This window comes from Pyrus communis, chromosome 4 (assembly GCF_963583255.1).
Source record: "Pyrus communis chromosome 4, drPyrComm1.1, whole genome shotgun sequence".
Taxonomy (NCBI): domain Eukaryota; kingdom Viridiplantae; phylum Streptophyta; class Magnoliopsida; order Rosales; family Rosaceae; genus Pyrus; species Pyrus communis.
The window spans coordinates 6,342,723-6,358,225 of NC_084806.1; the positions used below are offsets into that span (position 1 = coordinate 6,342,723).

At 39.9% G+C, this 15,503-nt stretch overlaps 5 protein-coding genes across 6 annotated transcripts; 3 read left to right on the top strand and 2 right to left on the bottom strand.

Annotated features, from left to right (window-relative positions):
• Nucleotides 1-1,334: 1,334 nt before the first annotated feature.
• Nucleotides 1,335-3,058, top strand: LOC137732492 (mitotic spindle checkpoint protein MAD2-like). The gene is made up of 7 exons (XM_068471809.1): nt 1,335-1,529; nt 1,647-1,662; nt 1,790-1,920; nt 2,097-2,217; nt 2,329-2,432; nt 2,526-2,647; nt 2,766-3,058. The coding sequence occupies exons 1-7, from the start codon at nt 1,457-1,459 to the stop codon at nt 2,820-2,822; spliced, it is 624 nt and encodes a 207-aa protein (XP_068327910.1). The 5' UTR covers nt 1,335-1,456; the 3' UTR covers nt 2,823-3,058.
• A 495-nt stretch (nt 3,059-3,553) lies between these two features.
• LOC137732043 (trihelix transcription factor GT-1-like) lies at nt 3,554-7,502 on the bottom strand. Its single transcript, XM_068471337.1, has 5 exons — nt 6,678-7,502; nt 5,058-5,096; nt 4,479-4,610; nt 4,101-4,325; nt 3,554-3,953 (listed from the first exon to the last, which is right to left on the bottom strand). Exons 1-5 carry the CDS (start codon nt 7,213-7,215, stop codon nt 3,751-3,753), a joined length of 1,137 nt encoding a protein of 378 aa, XP_068327438.1. The 5' UTR covers nt 7,216-7,502; the 3' UTR covers nt 3,554-3,750.
• Nucleotides 7,503-7,636: 134 nt separating this feature from the next.
• LOC137732042 (uncharacterized) lies at nt 7,637-9,665 on the top strand. 2 transcript variants are annotated; one of them, XM_068471335.1, is made up of 2 exons: nt 7,637-7,913; nt 8,415-9,665. In XM_068471335.1, exons 1-2 carry the CDS (start codon nt 7,769-7,771, stop codon nt 9,431-9,433), a joined length of 1,164 nt encoding a protein of 387 aa, XP_068327436.1. In that variant the 5' UTR covers nt 7,637-7,768; the 3' UTR covers nt 9,434-9,665. The 2 variants fall into 2 exon arrangements, with proteins under 2 accessions (XP_068327436.1, XP_068327437.1); XM_068471336.1 differs by having other exon boundaries at nt 7,775-7,913; nt 8,431-9,665.
• Nucleotides 9,666-10,241: 576 nt separating this feature from the next.
• LOC137730733 (uncharacterized) lies at nt 10,242-10,499 on the top strand. Its single transcript, XM_068469691.1, has one exon. The coding sequence runs from the start codon at nt 10,311-10,313 to the stop codon at nt 10,494-10,496; it is 186 nt and encodes a 61-aa protein (XP_068325792.1). The 5' UTR covers nt 10,242-10,310; the 3' UTR covers nt 10,497-10,499.
• A 1,187-nt stretch (nt 10,500-11,686) lies between these two features.
• Nucleotides 11,687-15,300, bottom strand: LOC137731043 (F-box protein SKIP14-like). Its single transcript, XM_068470098.1, has 2 exons — nt 13,614-15,300; nt 11,687-13,415 (listed from the first exon to the last, which is right to left on the bottom strand). Exons 1-2 carry the CDS (start codon nt 14,547-14,549, stop codon nt 12,861-12,863), a joined length of 1,491 nt encoding a protein of 496 aa, XP_068326199.1. The 5' UTR covers nt 14,550-15,300; the 3' UTR covers nt 11,687-12,860.
• Nucleotides 15,301-15,503: the final 203 nt, after the last annotated feature.

Below are 15,503 nucleotides of genomic sequence, written 5' to 3' on the forward strand. Positions count from 1 at the left end.
TAGGTCTGAGGACCAAAACATGTGTGTCGCCTTAGCCTTGAGCATAGGTTGTGGGAGGGATGGCAAGTGAGAAGGAGGAGCAATGGAAGATGATCAGATGGGGATTGGGTTTATCAAAACGCAAAACATTGTGAAAAACATCGAGAGACGGCAAAAACACCGGAAAACAGCAAAGAACGCCGAGAAAACTACAAAGAAAGTCGAGAAATAAGGATGCCAAAATCGACAACCATGGGTGTCGAAAGAGCAGTATACATAGCTAATAAAAAGGAAAGGAAGAAGTGGGAAAACATTAGAAAGAAGAGGTTGCCACCAACCCTAACCCAAGAAAAAAGTCGGCGGCACTGAGAAGGGGTTTTGGGTTTGGCTTTGTACGAGAGAGGATGAGAGGAGCAGCGGGTTATTTCGTGGAGAAAGTCTTCCCTTTCCATTGTATTGTATATAACACATAACATGTGTAAGGTGAAGTGACATTTGAATCTTAATTGCTTTGTGTACTACAAAAAGTATTTTCTTAACATTTCCTTATTGTGTATGAATGAGTGATTTTTAAGTATTAAGGGACTTCTCATTCGACATCTATAGTTGTCGATTTGAGAAGTCCGTTGATACAAATATTTTTTGATACAGACCGAGAATAAGGTTAGTGACTTCTCATTCAACGCCCATTGTTGTCACTATCATCTTGAAAGTGTTTTTAAGATAGCTAAAAACACTTTTTGTGAAAAAAATATTTTTAGATCAATTTTTAGTAAAAATGCAAGTCAAACTTCTTTTTTTTTTAAAAAAAAAAAACACTTAAAGTGTTTTATTTAAGAATCACATAACTAATGCTTTCTAAAAGAATCACTTCAAGTTGGAACCAAAAAAAATTTCTTTAAAATCGCTTGCAATCATTTTAAAAATATTTCCAAACGAGTTCCAAGACACTTAAATAATTATTCATGTATTTTGTTTGCCAACTCATTCTCCTTTATTACGTCCATAAATACTTTCGAGATAATTTTTTATATCAAACTTATTTTTCAGATTTGAAGAGAAAATGGTTGCATTACGAAGAAATTGTGTTAAAAAAAGAAGAAGGAAATTGTTTTAACGGGTTCGGTACTATTCCTTCTTGGGCCTTTGTGTAAATCCAACAAAGTACAGGACCGCCTCGCAATCGCAAACAAGGCCCGCTGACGCTGGAATCTCAAGAGCCCGGCCCACTTTCATAATTTCATACCATAAAGTGGCGCAAATTTAAAAATGTTACCGTTAATCCCTGAAAAACCAAGAATCTAGCCGTTGCATTCGCACTCGATGATTTTCACAAAGCCTTAAAAATCTATTTCTTCCACCTCCTCATCGCACATAACTCAGAAACCGCTTTTCGTCTGGGAAATTCATAATTTTCTTACTTGCCAAACAGAAAATTGGATAGAATCTTTACTGGGTTTGGAAGCGCATCGTAGTAATGGCTTCAAAAACAGCGACCAAAGACATCATCACTCTGCGTGGCTCCGCAGCCATTGCCAGCGAGTTCTTCGGTAATTTATCGTCGATTGGATTTGATTCTCATTTATCTTTGTTGGGTTTTGTTCGGTTTCCGAGAAATCTTTTTCTAATCTCTGCGTTTTGTGTTTTTTCTGTGTTCCCTCTTTCAGGATATTCGGCAAACAGGTAATGGGCATGGGATATTGGTCCTTTTTTTTGTTGTTTATGTTCTCCTTTTTGTGTTTGATTCATTTAGGATATGTATTTATTGGATATTGAAGTTAATATTGGTTGGAAATTTGGTATTTTTTAGTATTCTGTACAATCGAGGAGTGTATCCTGAAGAAAGCTTTGTGAAGGTGAAGAAATATGGATTGCCAATGTTGCTTACTCAAGACGAGGGCCTCAAATCCTTCATTGCCAACCTAACCGCTCAGCTTTCTGGTAATTTCTACCTATTTAGGGTTTTGTTATTGTGGGTCTAAATTTTTTCTTAGTAGGTTGATATCGAAATATGAAACGATGTGTTTACTGCATTCTGCACCTACTAAATCTACATTGCTTGATTGAGATATGTTGTTCTTGGAGATTGATGTTTTTTAATCTTGAATCTTGTAAAGAATGGCTGGAATCTGGAAAGTTGCAAAGAGTTGTTCTTGTTATAATGAGCAAGGCCACCAATGAGGTTCTTGAGAGGTGGAACTTCAGCATTGAGACTGATAGCGAGGTTGTCGAGCAGGGGTAATTCAATTCAATTTTGGATTATTTTGAGTTCCTCTTGTTGTATGAAACTACAGTTTGTTTTATTCATTTCTAAATCATGTTTCATTGTTTTGTTTTGTTTGATTTAAGCGTGTCGAGGGAAAAAAGTGACAAGGAAATCATGAGGGAGATTCAGGCAATCATGAGGCAGATTGCTTCGAGCATCACTTACTTGCCATGCCTTGATGAACCCTGTAAGGCAAACACATTCACTTATCCAAACGAAGATGGTTTACTTATTCATATTGGTATTTATCATGTTCATTTGTTCGATTACTTGCTTTTAGGTATGTTTGATGTGTTGGCATACACGGATAAAGATGTTGCAGTCCCATTCACTTGGATCGAGAGTGATCCGAAACTGATTACAAATCCAGAAATTGTAAAACTGCATTCCTTTGACACCAAGGCAAGTTCCAGACATTGCATTCCCATTTTATAATTTTCATTCATTTAGAAATCTCTTCCCCGTAAAACAAGGAAATGGTATGGTTGCTGACAGTTGATCTGTTTGCTGGATCGTGCAGATTCACAAGGTTGACACTCTAGTGTCGTACAAGAATGACGAATGGGACGAGCAGTAAGAGGAGGGGGATGGTATCCAGTATCCATGTTTCGTGGACTTCTGGTATTGTGAATCTTTTATTCACAATTTGTTAGAATGGTTCGGACGAGGATGAAAAATTGTGCGCTGATGAACTATCTTATCCGTAAGATGTATTTTCTTCTTGGTGTTTTCGACATGGGAGTTGGATGTATTCATTTCGTACCAGACAAGTCATCGGATGTATTAGTTTCCATATATAAAATAGATTCTGTTGTGCCCATGCTCTTCGAAATGCAGCAGAAAGACATCACTTAAAATCGCATGAAAGCAATCCTTGGTACATTGGGCCCATGATCAACGAAATGCAGCAAGAAAACGAAATATTGTTTGGGCCCATGATAAACTAAAATTTGGGCTCACCTCCTCTTTAAAACGTTGAGCTATTGCTTTTTCCTTTTTTTTTGTTTTTTCCGTATTAAAGGTAAATTTACATATATATTTACATCGTTCCGTCAAGAGACACATGATGGGAAACCTTCTCGTCAAGAGATACATGGAGCAGGTTTGAACCACTCCATGTTGATGTTGGTGTGACAGTTGTACCGAAAAGTTTGCTCCTGGGAGTCAAAAGAATAAATTAATTGAAAATTAATTAATTGAAAATTAAATGTTTAGGGGCCATTTGATAACGAAAATTTGAATTAACTGAAAGCGAAATGGTTAGCTGGCCATTTAATTTGTCAAAAAATGAGAGGCGGAAGAACCATAAGAAATAAATGAAATGAATAGGAAAGGAGGCAATGAAGTGTAGAAGAGTAGAGACTTGTATTTACAAACAGCAAAGTGCAGGCCAAGTGTGCAAATATAATATCGTCTTTCTTCTACCATAATACACAACCTGCAACGCTGAACAAAAAAGGGTCCATAACCATCCACAATTACATTGAGAAGGGAACGCGGTTCCCTCAACTCACACCGCGGTATATTGCACCCGGGCGAAGGTCGTCCATATTTTCAATATTTCTGTACCCGTCAAACTCCCTCAGATACGACCACCCCCGGCGGGACAGAAACTCGCGATAATCTTCTTCTGTGAAGAAAAGCTTCTCCTCTGTGTGTACTGGTATGTGGTCCGACTCGTCATAGAGGCACACTTTGATGGCCACCCCTGAAATTTGGACTTTAGCATCAAGTTTTCAATACGAAAGGGGTAGCAAAACATTATTAGATAGATCTCTGTGAATAAGAGTTGCTACTTCTCAACCACTCTCCTAAGGAACTACTAAGATCAATATGATCGATACATGACCTATACCTTCATCAAGATGTAGAGTGTAATTCCCCAAGGGCATGTCCCTGTCAAGACTTCGGACTATCTGGTCTTCATCCTCCAACCAGAAGGAGCGTTTTGTTCTCAACCTAAAAGCAGACTTAATTGCATCCTTAATGGCATCTGCGGTGCCATCGATACCAATCCTTCTAGTATAGTCACCCCAGTTGACTAATATGACTCTACCACCATATGCTTGACCCTCCACACCTGTCAAAAAATGGAAAAGAAATTGAAATAAACGAACTATTGACAACACAGTAACAAGACATTTTGCATGCTACTCATCCGTATACATTTGGAGCATAAACACATATAACAAGACGCTTGTTGAGCAAATTTCCCAACTTCAATTTAACTTACCATTTCCCGGGGTTTCTCTCCAATTCCACGGTGGAACTCCACCTGCTGTAACTGCATCAGCTGCAGTGATGGCAAGAGGATGACCATCATGATCCAAACGTCTTTCAAGATTGAGTGTTGGCCTGCCACTAGCTGCGCACCAAGGAACATAAAAAGAGAGGACATATGTCTCTTTGAAAAGAAAAAATGACTTAGAAAAACATGATACATAGAAGTAGAATATAGGAAAAGAAACATGCAGAAAAGTTCATACGCTCACATGAAGAACTCATCATTTCCGCCAAAAGGAAAAGAAAAAACAGAACTCAGCATTGACAATAAAAAAGGGAGGAAAAAAGTCATTGGTCATTGAATCTTGAATGCCATCTATCATGCTAATAATATCCAACATGAGCCATGAGATGGACTATTTGAGATGGTTGTACCAGAATAACCTTAAAGAACTGATTATTCCCCTAAAGATAATAAGTTATCATAATTTCTAAGAGTGGTCAAGAGTTATCAGGCAAGCTAATAATTAGGTGATGAAATAACATAAACATACACCAGAACACTAAAACTCAGATTAAATTAATGTACCTTCAACAGGTGCAAATGAAATGTTTGCATCTTCAATACCTGCATGAGCAGAAAATCCGTCAAAGAAATTTCTAATCTATCAAAACAACATAGAGAAATTTCTAACCCATCAACACAACATAGAGAGAAAAAGTTGGGGCAAAATGAAGTCGTTTAAGTTGAAATTTTCGCCTGTATGAACGAATTATAACATATAACCCCTAACTCCAAGGCATACTAGGAAATGCGATAGCAGAATTTCCAAGACCGAAAGACTAAAGAACATAAAGCACTACCCAAAAGAAGGAGAAGAAAAGGAAGAAAAGGAATGTGTTGTTCAATCCCCATGCAGCACTTGATACATAGGGAACACGGACGGAACATGGGCAAGGATCACCTGAGCTGCAGTCCTCCGCAAATTGCAAGGCCGGTTACGTTCCTGATAAGGAACGTTAAAACAGGGCAAATCAAAGGATAAGTCCCCCCATTGTCTGTTACAAAAGTTATACATAACAGTTTTTCGCAACTCCAGGAAACGTGTCATTACATGATGAAGTATTTAGAACGCACAACAGAAAATGTAATATATGAAGCTGATGTCAGTGGATATCGTCACAGGAAATGGTGTTTTATTCGGCCTATAATGTATCAGGACAGAGCCAGGGTACCATGATAGCGGAAAAAAACAACTAAGACACAGAAAAACACATGAAAGGTTAAAAATATTCCTTGTATTTAAGATTTGTTTTGTATGAAAAAGCGTCTTCAATACTTTACTAAATACTACACAACTTTCATGCACGTTCAACATGCTTTGAAACCCAGTATACGACATCTCTATAATAGACAATGATAAGCAAAAGGACAAATTCAATGCGTTGCCACAATATAGGCCAGTGCCTTGTTCATCTTTTATAATATCAAGGCATCAACCAAGAACAAATTGACTTTTGACTAGGTTACACTAATCTGTGAATCCCTCTCCACTGGTTTATTAAATGTGCAATCTCGTCGTCAAAACTGGAAATACATCCAGAATGCATATCTATCATGACTCAAGCCTACCCCAACCCGTATACCAGATCCGAAAGCAAGTGCTGTGCAAGATACTCAGAATTAAACTCACCACACAGTCCGCTCTCCTGATAACATCAAATTACTCATCAAGGTTTTCATATCTTATATCTATAGCCATCACACCCAGATGTTCATGCAGAGCTACCATAAATATGTCTTAAATAGCCATTAATGCAGGAATTACTCAAACGATAATACTTGGGGTATCAGCAGTGTGAAGAGGATGACTCTATTAAGATCAGTATTCAATGGTCAATTGTTACAAACCTTTTATACTCCACATTACTAATTATAGCCATTTCCATATACAGGAACATTTCTAAATTGAAAACGCTAAACCAAACCCCTCTCAATTTAGATTTAACAGATTAGTAATGTACCAAATTCAGATAAACAAGAACAACTACAAAAATGGAAACGACTGACAAATACATCATAAGGGTAGGCAATTTTCTTCAAAACACTATAATTTTCAGCTCAAGTTTAACAAAGCCACTTCGAATTCAATCACAAATATTCAACCAGCAATCTAAAAAATCAGAAAAAGTAAGAATAACTCGATACCTTTATCTGAAAATTGCACGAAAGAATCGACCTTTGGGGGAGTGGGGCTTTTGTACTGCGTATTCTTGCTTCTATCCTTCAAAATCTCCTCAATCTCCTTGTAATACGACATCTTAGCTGACCCACTTCCCCTATCATGGTGCTTGGCCTTCTTGAACTCTTTCAGCAAGTTCCTCCACTTGTCCGTGCACATCGTCGGCGACCGATCAAACCCTTTCTCTCTCATCTTCGCAGAAATCTGCTCCCACAAGTGCTTGTTCGACTTGGAGGTGTTGAACAAGCCGTCCATCCCGCGACGGAGGGCTATTAAGCTTCGGGTCTCGTCCTGCACCCAAGTCTCGGCTCGCTTCTTCGGCGCCCTCACTTCGTGGTCCTCACCGCTGCTGTCACCCATAAGCATCTGTTGCGGCGGCGGCTGGTGAAGATGAGCTTGGGATTGGGGAAGGTCCTCGTTCGAGACCACCACCTCCATCATCATGTCCCGGCTGGCTTCCTCTTTGTAGAAATCGATTGGTCGAGCCTTTTCCGGCAAATACATGATGGCGGCTGTGGAAATTGAAATTCTGAGTTTGAAAAGGGTGTTTGAGAGAGTGAGACTGTGGATTCGATTCAGTGATATATTGGGTGGGAAAGGAAGAAGAAAGTGAAGTACTTGACCAGCGGCAGAACTAACCCTTTTTTGTTTCGTTTTTTTTTTTTCTTTTCAGTCGGTGTGTTTTGGGTTTTCACAGCTCAGACACAGAGAGAAACTACAGTGAGAGGAAGAAAGTGCTTGAATTTAAAGCTTTTGTCTTTTGATTAGCGAAGAAAGAAGAGAGAGTTCAGCGCTTTCTCTCTCCTCTCTTTCCCTCTCTGGTTGCTGAGCTTTATACCAAAGTTCCCAACTTTAAACGCTACGTTTCGAAGCCGTTTTACTCAAAACGACGGCGTTTTTAGACTGGTATAAGTCCGTGGCGTGTTGGATTTTTGGAAAATGTTATCAGCTGCTAGCCTGCTACCCGCCCTAAAATCTTCTTCCTTTTCTCTCTATCAAATTTTGCAGTGGCAAAAACATAACCCTAGAAATGGTGGTGGCTGGAACATAGTGACAGATGAAGCTCATTCAAGTCTCTTCCGCTCAGTCCAGAGCTTCTCTGTATTTTCTTCATGGCGGAGTGACCTCTCGGACTCCCAAGCCTCGCTCCGCTTCCTCCGCAGCTCCCAAAGTCGGAGCCTTTAGTTCGAGCCGTATCTCAGGTATTAAATCATACAGCTTGAGTGCAATATGTTTTTATCCCCTTCATGTTCGAATTAAGGACTGCTAATCATGTGGGTTTTGACTTTGAATTGAATTGGGAGATTGGGGGAGGAAGTTGAGCTTTTTGGGTTTTCTTTTATCTTTTTCTCATTAGCAGTACTTGTATTTAGAGTAAACTGCGTCCTCTGGTTTTCTTTTCTTTTTTTTTTGAATCGCTTTGCGAATACTGTGAATGGAATGATACATTTTGTAGGAAAAGGATGGTATTTCGAAAATTCAGTTCCTTCTTTGGTTGAAAAATTGATACTTGCCCTACAGGAGGAACGATAGAATGTGCTTTTTCACTTGGATTTATTTTGTCATGAAGAAGATTACTGCGTATTCATGTAATGTTAGATGTGCCTAGAACGCATTTGGCATTCTTTCTGATGAATTTTGTGTCTAAAATTTTGTAAACCAATATCGTTTGAGGAAGTTTCTTCAACTAAACTCTCAAGCAGTGTGTGGCTTTTGCAGGACCCTTCATCGAAACAGAGTAGCTATGGGTGGCATTGTCAGATTAGCAATGACAACGAGCAATGCCTGCTGCACCGGATTCTGCAGGTCTCACCATAAAGCATTAGAATTGCTATCCTCAAGGAAGATAGGGTTTAGGAAAGATATTTTGAGACCTTTTTCCACATGCACCAAAACACTGATCTCTCCGGTTGTCCCTCTTGTCATTCATCGTCCCCCATCATCACTAGTGCTAGCCACCCGGCTTTCACCGTCTGATGCTCCCCAACGATCAGAGGAATGGTTTGCCCTACGCAAGGACAAGCTGACCACAAGCACCTTCAGCACTGCCTTGGGATTTTGGAAAGGGACCCGCCGGCCAGAGCTCTGGCAAGAGAAGGTATTTGAATCAGAGAAACTTATTGTGGAAGCATCTAAGAGAGCCATGGAGTGGGGCGTGCTCAATGAAGAAGTGGCCATTGAAAAGTACAAAAGCATCACAGGTCGTGAAGTGAGTTCATACGGATTTGCTACCCATGCAGAGGAGCGATATGGTTGGATTGGTGCCTCCCCAGACGGTCTTCTCGAGGGTCTTATTGATTGCTATCAAGGCGGTGGGATACTGGAAGTGAAGTGTCCATACAACAAGGGGAAGCCAGAGAAGGCTCTGCCCTGGTCAACCATGCCTTTCTATTACATGCCTCAGGTGCAGGGCCAAATGGAGGTACTGGACAGAGAGTGGGTTGATCTGTACTGCTGGACACCGAACGGAAGCACAATATTCCGTGTGTGCAGGGACCGGAGTTACTGGAACTTGATGCATGGAATTTTAAGGGAATTCTGGTGGGAAAATGTGGTTCCGGCTAGGGAGGCTCTATTGATGGGGAAAGAAGAAGATGCCAAGCAATACATTCCGACTTCTACACACAAGCAAACAGGCCTTGCCATTGTCAAAAGCTTGAAGCTTGCCAGTGAGTCTAAGCTGTTGTGTAGAGAAATTGCAGGTCATGTAGAATTTTTGTAGACGATAGGTTCAGTAAAAGGATGAGGGAAATTGATCCTTGTTTTGTTTTTCCTTCCTCCCAGGCTTGAAGTTGTAATCCAACGGTTCCCGAATGTTCCTCTATGTCTGTCGGGAACATCGGCATATGTGCAAACCATCGTGTAATCTCAGCGATATCATGGAAATACCGCCGGCCTGGGAGTAAAAATGGTTTTTCCCCTCAAATTTCGGTGTTTGGTACTTGAGAAAAAGGGACATTTCGGCCGAAATGTAGGGACCGATGTGCATCTAAGATGATAAACTTACCACTCTAAAACAGGCCGAAATGTAGGGACCGATGTGCATCTAAGATGATAAACTTACCACTCTAAAACAGGCATTGTCTGTATGACATGGTTGGTTATAATTTACAGGGCTTGGCATGGATGTAGGTTTTAGAGTTTGACTTGACTGCTAGTTGCCTACTGCTCGGTCAACTGCAGTAGGTAGACAAGGCAAAATCTTGTGTGTAACTAGTTATTTACGTTCGTTATAATTTTTTGCATCACGTGAATTCCGACAAAGGAAAACGAGTCTATTACTAACTATTTTAGTCCAATAACGTACATGACCCAATTAAGGATACTCGAGTTGGTTTAGGTAAAAATCAAGTTACGTAATAAGCAAAAGACCGTTGGACAAATTTCTAAACTTGTTCATCAAACTTAACTAACTTCTGCCAAACAGTTTTCCTTTCGATCGAATTAAGGAAAAATCAACATTGGATTAAAATAAAATAAAAACTAACCCTTTTGCAACAAATTCCAAAGCTCTGTTGCTAAAAGAAGTTTTTAACCTCGAAAAAGAAGAACGCGAGAGAAAAAAGAAAAAAAAAAGAAAAAAGGTAAAAAAGAGGACAATGGATTCTGGTCTGTCTTGGGCTGATCAATGGGACAACAACCCGGACCCGCCGCCACCGGGATCATCCGACAAGGACAATAAGAAGGGAAAGGATGGGTCGAAGAGGAGCTTCGGGAAGGCAGTTTTGAGTTTCAAGTGGGTGGAGAAGATCCGGAAGAAAACTCAGAAAGAAGATGGGCAATGAAACAATGTGTTGAACAATGTGGCTTCTTCCAGTATATATATATATATATATATATATATATATATATATATATATATATATATATATATATATATATATTGTAATTAATCAGTTTAATCCCATTTGTCCTCATATTTTCTGTTGAATAAATGGTTTAATTAATGAAAATTTCAGTTAATTTACGATCAATTTTACTTCATTTGTATTGCTTGAATTAAAATTGTATGTCATGAAAATGAGAGAAACTAGCGTATAATCGGAATTTTACTGTGGAAATATATCAGTCAATCACGCATTGTCTTGACTTTGAAGTTTTCTATGCAAATATCATCACAATGACATCCCGTTGCATAAATTATTTATCATATCATGTGTCCATGGCATAAATGAATGAATGACACATGGATCACTCTGTCGCCAACAAGAAGTAAAATGAGCTGCAAAAATGACACGTCTTTCTTCGTTTCTTGAGCGATGACCAGTTTACCAAGTATTTGAGTTAGCCCCACGCAAGACATGTGAGCGAATAATGAATGTTACGTTTTTGAGTTGGACCATGCACACATGCCAACAGAAACATCCTTACGCATGAGATAGCAACATTACGACGATATCTTAAGTCAATTATGTGCTATCATGCGAGAAAATTAATTTTATCCTCACTTTCGACATAATTTTATGTATCAATTACGTGCTATCATGTGAGAAAATTAATTTTATCCTCACTCTCGACATAATTCCATGTATCAAATAGCCACTAAAAACGTGAATAACACTCTTCATTGACCTAGATCATATCTAATTGGAGATGTAAAATGTCATGTTTGAGCAATTTACATTTCTTGTTAGACGGAAAAGCTCTCCAATAGACGAGATGAAAAATAATTAATGTGACCAACAATGTAAATATACATCTTTCATAAGTGAACCTCTATAACGAGAAAAGTAAATCGTATCTAAAATTTATACACGCCCCGTCAAAATAGATCTCATATTTATATTTATTGAAAATATAAAATAAGATGCAAATGTGATCGCACCAAAAATGAATCAAATGATAAGTTCTCCTTCTCGTAAGTTGACTAGGGCACCTTGTTTCTGCTCCCAACTTTGGGAATACATTGTTACAAAACATGCTTAAAAGATATACATTTGAAAGGATTGTGGCCTAAACGATAAAAATATAAGGATGAAAGAACAAGTGGGAAAATCTCGATAATATGAGAATAATACATCCAAGGAAAGTGGAAAAAAGAGTGTACATAGCGACCAATAGCTTTGCCCGCTTTTACATAAAACCATAACTTAATGAGAGAAAGTACATTTTACATCATTCGTTTCGACCGTAAAGAAGCAGATAACTTGGTGCTCAAGGCACACACGAAAGATAACTCTGGTTGACGCCAGAGAAGCAGCATTTGGCAATTCTTTGCTCAAAGAGCATACGGTGAAGCTGCCATGGATCCTAACTGAGACAGACGAAAGACGTCCTCCAAAGCAAGAACATACCAGCACGGCCTTTTTTTTTAACAATGCACAAGCACATGTGCCCCGTCTTTTATTGTTTCCGGCAGGAGGAAACAATCGTAGCTTCATTCTTGACTGAACAAGAACGAATCTGTGGAATGGCACTATAGATGACACCAGATAAAATCAGTGCAATATATAAAGCCAGGTAGAAGATCCTGTCCTGCTCTGGGATTCATCCCAAATAGCAGGTCACAGATGGGAGTGCTACTTCGGCTCCCTTGCATGACTGCAAGAACCAACGTACTTCACGCTTCAAACTCTTCACAGGTAACCGACGACCACTTCCATGCGTAGGCACAGAGTTCACAGAGCACAATGGCCGATGTACAACAAATAAGTTGCCTTTCCACTTTGCTCTCTACAAGTAGTAGTTCCCTACTGTTGACTGCTCTAGTAGGCTACCTCGCATCTTGGTCAGATGCCAACAGACTTCATACATAATACTCCAAGGCAAATCAACATACTCCTTGTAGAACAATTACCCATGCCAGAGCCAACTAACGGAATCACCAGAACAAAATTCCATGCCCTGGACAGTGGATGCAGAATTTTGTTCACAATCTCCTTCACCCCTAAAATTTCCATCTTTTTTGTTTTTATTTTACATTTTTTTTTCTGTTCATCACAATGTACTAGCAGTGGGCTCGGAGCCCCAGATGAGATACAAACTGCCAAAGCTGAAGTCAACCAATAGACTAAATCCAACAAAGCCAGCTGACCAAGCGGTATGAGATAAAGGGACCATAATCTTAAACTGATTGGACACCTTAGGAACCACTTGTAATTTTCTCATCCATTAATATGAAACCAGCAGATCTACAGAACCAACAGAACCTAGCCATGTCGACTAAGAGTATCATTCCGTTCATGGAGAACAGAAGGTTTGGAGGGACCGTAGGTTCCATCCTGTGTCTCTTGAGACTTAAGTAGCTGCTTCCAACAATCTGAGCAAAGCAACTCCAAACAAAACGTTTCCTCATATTCACTATCATTAATGCACCGACCACACTCAATACACCTCCCTATGCAAAGTGTGCAGGCCCTGCATACCTGAGTTGGATGTTCTTTCCCTTGACAAGCCTCAGCAGGGCAATCATAGACAAGCCTCAGGTTCTGGCATCGAGGGCACATTTCAATATCAATGTCACTATCATCATCAGAGGCCAGATAAAAGTTCCCTCTTTGATAAAAATGTGGCTTGCGTGTATTAGGCTGCATCTGCCCATCAGTTCCCAACAAGAACTTCAACTCTTCAAAATGCTTCTGTGTCACACCATAGAGTCCACCAATTCGTAAATGCTTCACACCTTGTGCACCCTTGGAATTGAACACCTTTAAGCTATTTACAATGCCCTCAATACTGAGTCTAGTACATCCAGGCACGCTCAACTGCACAAATAAATGGAACATGAATCAAATTTTTCTTCACTAGAGTTAACTTTGAGCACAAGTCTACGAAATTTAAGGTAAGCAATTAATAACCATGAATGGTAGTGCAGAACTTCTTGTAAAGAGACAATAATAAAAGAATTCTAAGAAAAAAACGCTGCAAACAGTTGAGGTAAAATCCAGAAGCCAAAAACTAACCTTGGCTAGCCTGGGATTACTTTCAAGCACACGCTTCAGACCATCATCAGTGATCCTTGGGCACTCCACCAGGCTCAAGCTCTGCAGATTTCCTTGAGCCCTATCAGTTAATTGCAAAAGAACATCATCGGTAATCTTCTCATTCAGTGGTTGATCTATGTGAATATTTCTCCACAAAAGGGGATCACCGCGAACTGTAGAATGGAGAGATCTGCAAACACCTTCTACAACAAGAAGATCCTGCACCCCAAGATAACTAAGGGCAAACATCAAAGCCCCATGAGGAGCTCCTCCATCACCGCCACCACAAATCCCATCGCCATGCTGGACCTCTACATTTTGCTGATTGGAAAAACCACAACTTTCATTGCCAAAATTCAAAACGTCAGCGACAGGACATGCTGATCCAAAACCACTGTGTAAGGGCGAATCATCAACTCCCTTCTCTTTTGAGCACCCACCGAATCCACTGGCTAAATTAGACTTGTGATCGACCCCAATATTCCCTGGAAATGCCTGGAACTTCATAGCATTATTCCAGATAAAATTCAACCCTGCAAAAAGTTCATAATTACCGTTACTTGTCCCCACCTCATCCCTTCTGTAACCACTGTAGTCCACTTCCAAATCCTCAAGCCAGCCTGTGATAGCCGTAAACGTGGTACTTATATCCATGCCAAAAGGGTCCGAAGGCAATAGATCAAGAATGTCATTCGAAACGGGATCCTGTGAGCAACCCCTATCACATCTATCTCTTCCATAATCAAAGCAACCATCCACTTCTCGATTTGAATGCCACGGCCTACCGAAACCATCTCCATTCCTCTCTGGCATACCCTCCACAAGGTACCCATTGGCAATCCTCATTGGAGAAACCAAATTGTCCTCAGACAGATGCCCCGGAAAGATTGGTCGGTGAGAAAAATTCAAGGCCATTGAATACACACCCCAACCAGACTTCTCTCTACATAAGTCTATACACAAACGGCAAACCCTAGATTTCTTGAACCCTTTTTCTCTCTTCTTTTTTTTTTCGTTTTATCAAAGAGGTGTGGGAAAAAAAATATATATATATATGTAACAAGGGGAAGGAAGATCTAACAAGGAAACCCTCAATTTCTGATGGCACACTAAAACGACGCCCAAAAATTTCACAGAATTTCTTGCAAATAACCTAAAATCAGCTGAAATGGAAACCGAAAAAACGATGCCGCAACCAATTTATCTACAGGGATAAGAATCAAAGAATTTAACTTTTTTGGGGGGATTTTTTTATTCGACTAACCTAGGGTTTATACCAAACGAGGCAAAAACAGATACCAACACAGAACGGATCAAAGAAACAAAATTTCGATAGACTTGAAAAGGGAAACTGATAACTCAAGGGATAACCAAATGAAATAAACCAGAAACGAATCGAAACAATTACCACCAACCCTAATTTTTGCTCAGACAAACACAATCGACAAAGCGAAGCCGCCTCCTGGTACCGAACCCTCGCGGAAGAAAAAGAAGGAGAAAAAGATATTAACTTTCTGCTCGATTCGATTGAAATTCTAGGGTTTTCAGAACATTCTGCTCTTTTCCTGAGGTGGGAATTCGATCCGAACAGAGGACGAGCGCTTGTCGATCGAGTTCAGGGAGAAGAGAGAGAAGGAGAAACGCCAAGAAAATTGAATAAAAGTGTAGAAATAATAAATAAAAAAAGGGGAGGGGGGGGGGGGGGCTGGGGGAGAAAATATTGTGGGAAGAGAGAGAGAAAGTCAGGGTGAATTGTCCAATTTAGGAGTGGGGTTGGGGAGAAGGACACGTGTCGGTTGTTAGAAGGGTTTACCGCTTCTTCGCAGTAGGATACTAGGATGTGGCGGGAGAAGGAATCCTTGTTTCGCT

What these genes read in the sequence shown, in the direction of transcription:
- LOC137732042 (XM_068471335.1), top strand. Translation starts at nt 7,769, where the DNA reads ATGAAGCTCATTCAAGTCTCTTCCGCTCAGTCCAGAGCTTCTCTGTAT. An exon ending in TAGTTCGAGCCGTATCTCAG is followed by an intron (nt 7,914 to 8,414) that starts GTATTAAATCAT and finishes ACTCTCAAGCAG; the next exon opens with TGTGTGGCTTTTGCAGGACC.
- LOC137732043 (XM_068471337.1), bottom strand. Translation starts at nt 7,215, where the DNA reads ATGTATTTGCCGGAAAAGGCTCGACCAATCGATTTCTACAAAGAGGAA. An exon ending in CGTGCAATTTTCAGATAAAG is followed by an intron (nt 5,097 to 6,677) that starts GTATCGAGTTAT and finishes CTGCTCATGCAG; the next exon opens with GTATTGAAGATGCAAACATT. An exon ending in TTCATTTGCACCTGTTGAAG is followed by an intron (nt 4,611 to 5,057) that starts GTACATTAATTT and finishes CTTGGTGCGCAG; the next exon opens with CTAGTGGCAGGCCAACACTC.
- LOC137732492 (XM_068471809.1), top strand. Translation starts at nt 1,457, where the DNA reads ATGGCTTCAAAAACAGCGACCAAAGACATCATCACTCTGCGTGGCTCC. An exon ending in GCCATGCCTTGATGAACCCT is followed by an intron (nt 2,433 to 2,525) that starts GTAAGGCAAACA and finishes ACTTGCTTTTAG; the next exon opens with GTATGTTTGATGTGTTGGCA. An exon ending in TGCATTCCTTTGACACCAAG is followed by an intron (nt 2,648 to 2,765) that starts GCAAGTTCCAGA and finishes TGGATCGTGCAG; the next exon opens with ATTCACAAGGTTGACACTCT.
- LOC137730733 (XM_068469691.1), top strand. Translation starts at nt 10,311, where the DNA reads ATGGATTCTGGTCTGTCTTGGGCTGATCAATGGGACAACAACCCGGAC.
- LOC137731043 (XM_068470098.1), bottom strand. Translation starts at nt 14,549, where the DNA reads ATGGCCTTGAATTTTTCTCACCGACCAATCTTTCCGGGGCATCTGTCT. An exon ending in GTAATCCCAGGCTAGCCAAG is followed by an intron (nt 13,416 to 13,613) that starts GTTAGTTTTTGG and finishes TTATTTGTGCAG; the next exon opens with TTGAGCGTGCCTGGATGTAC.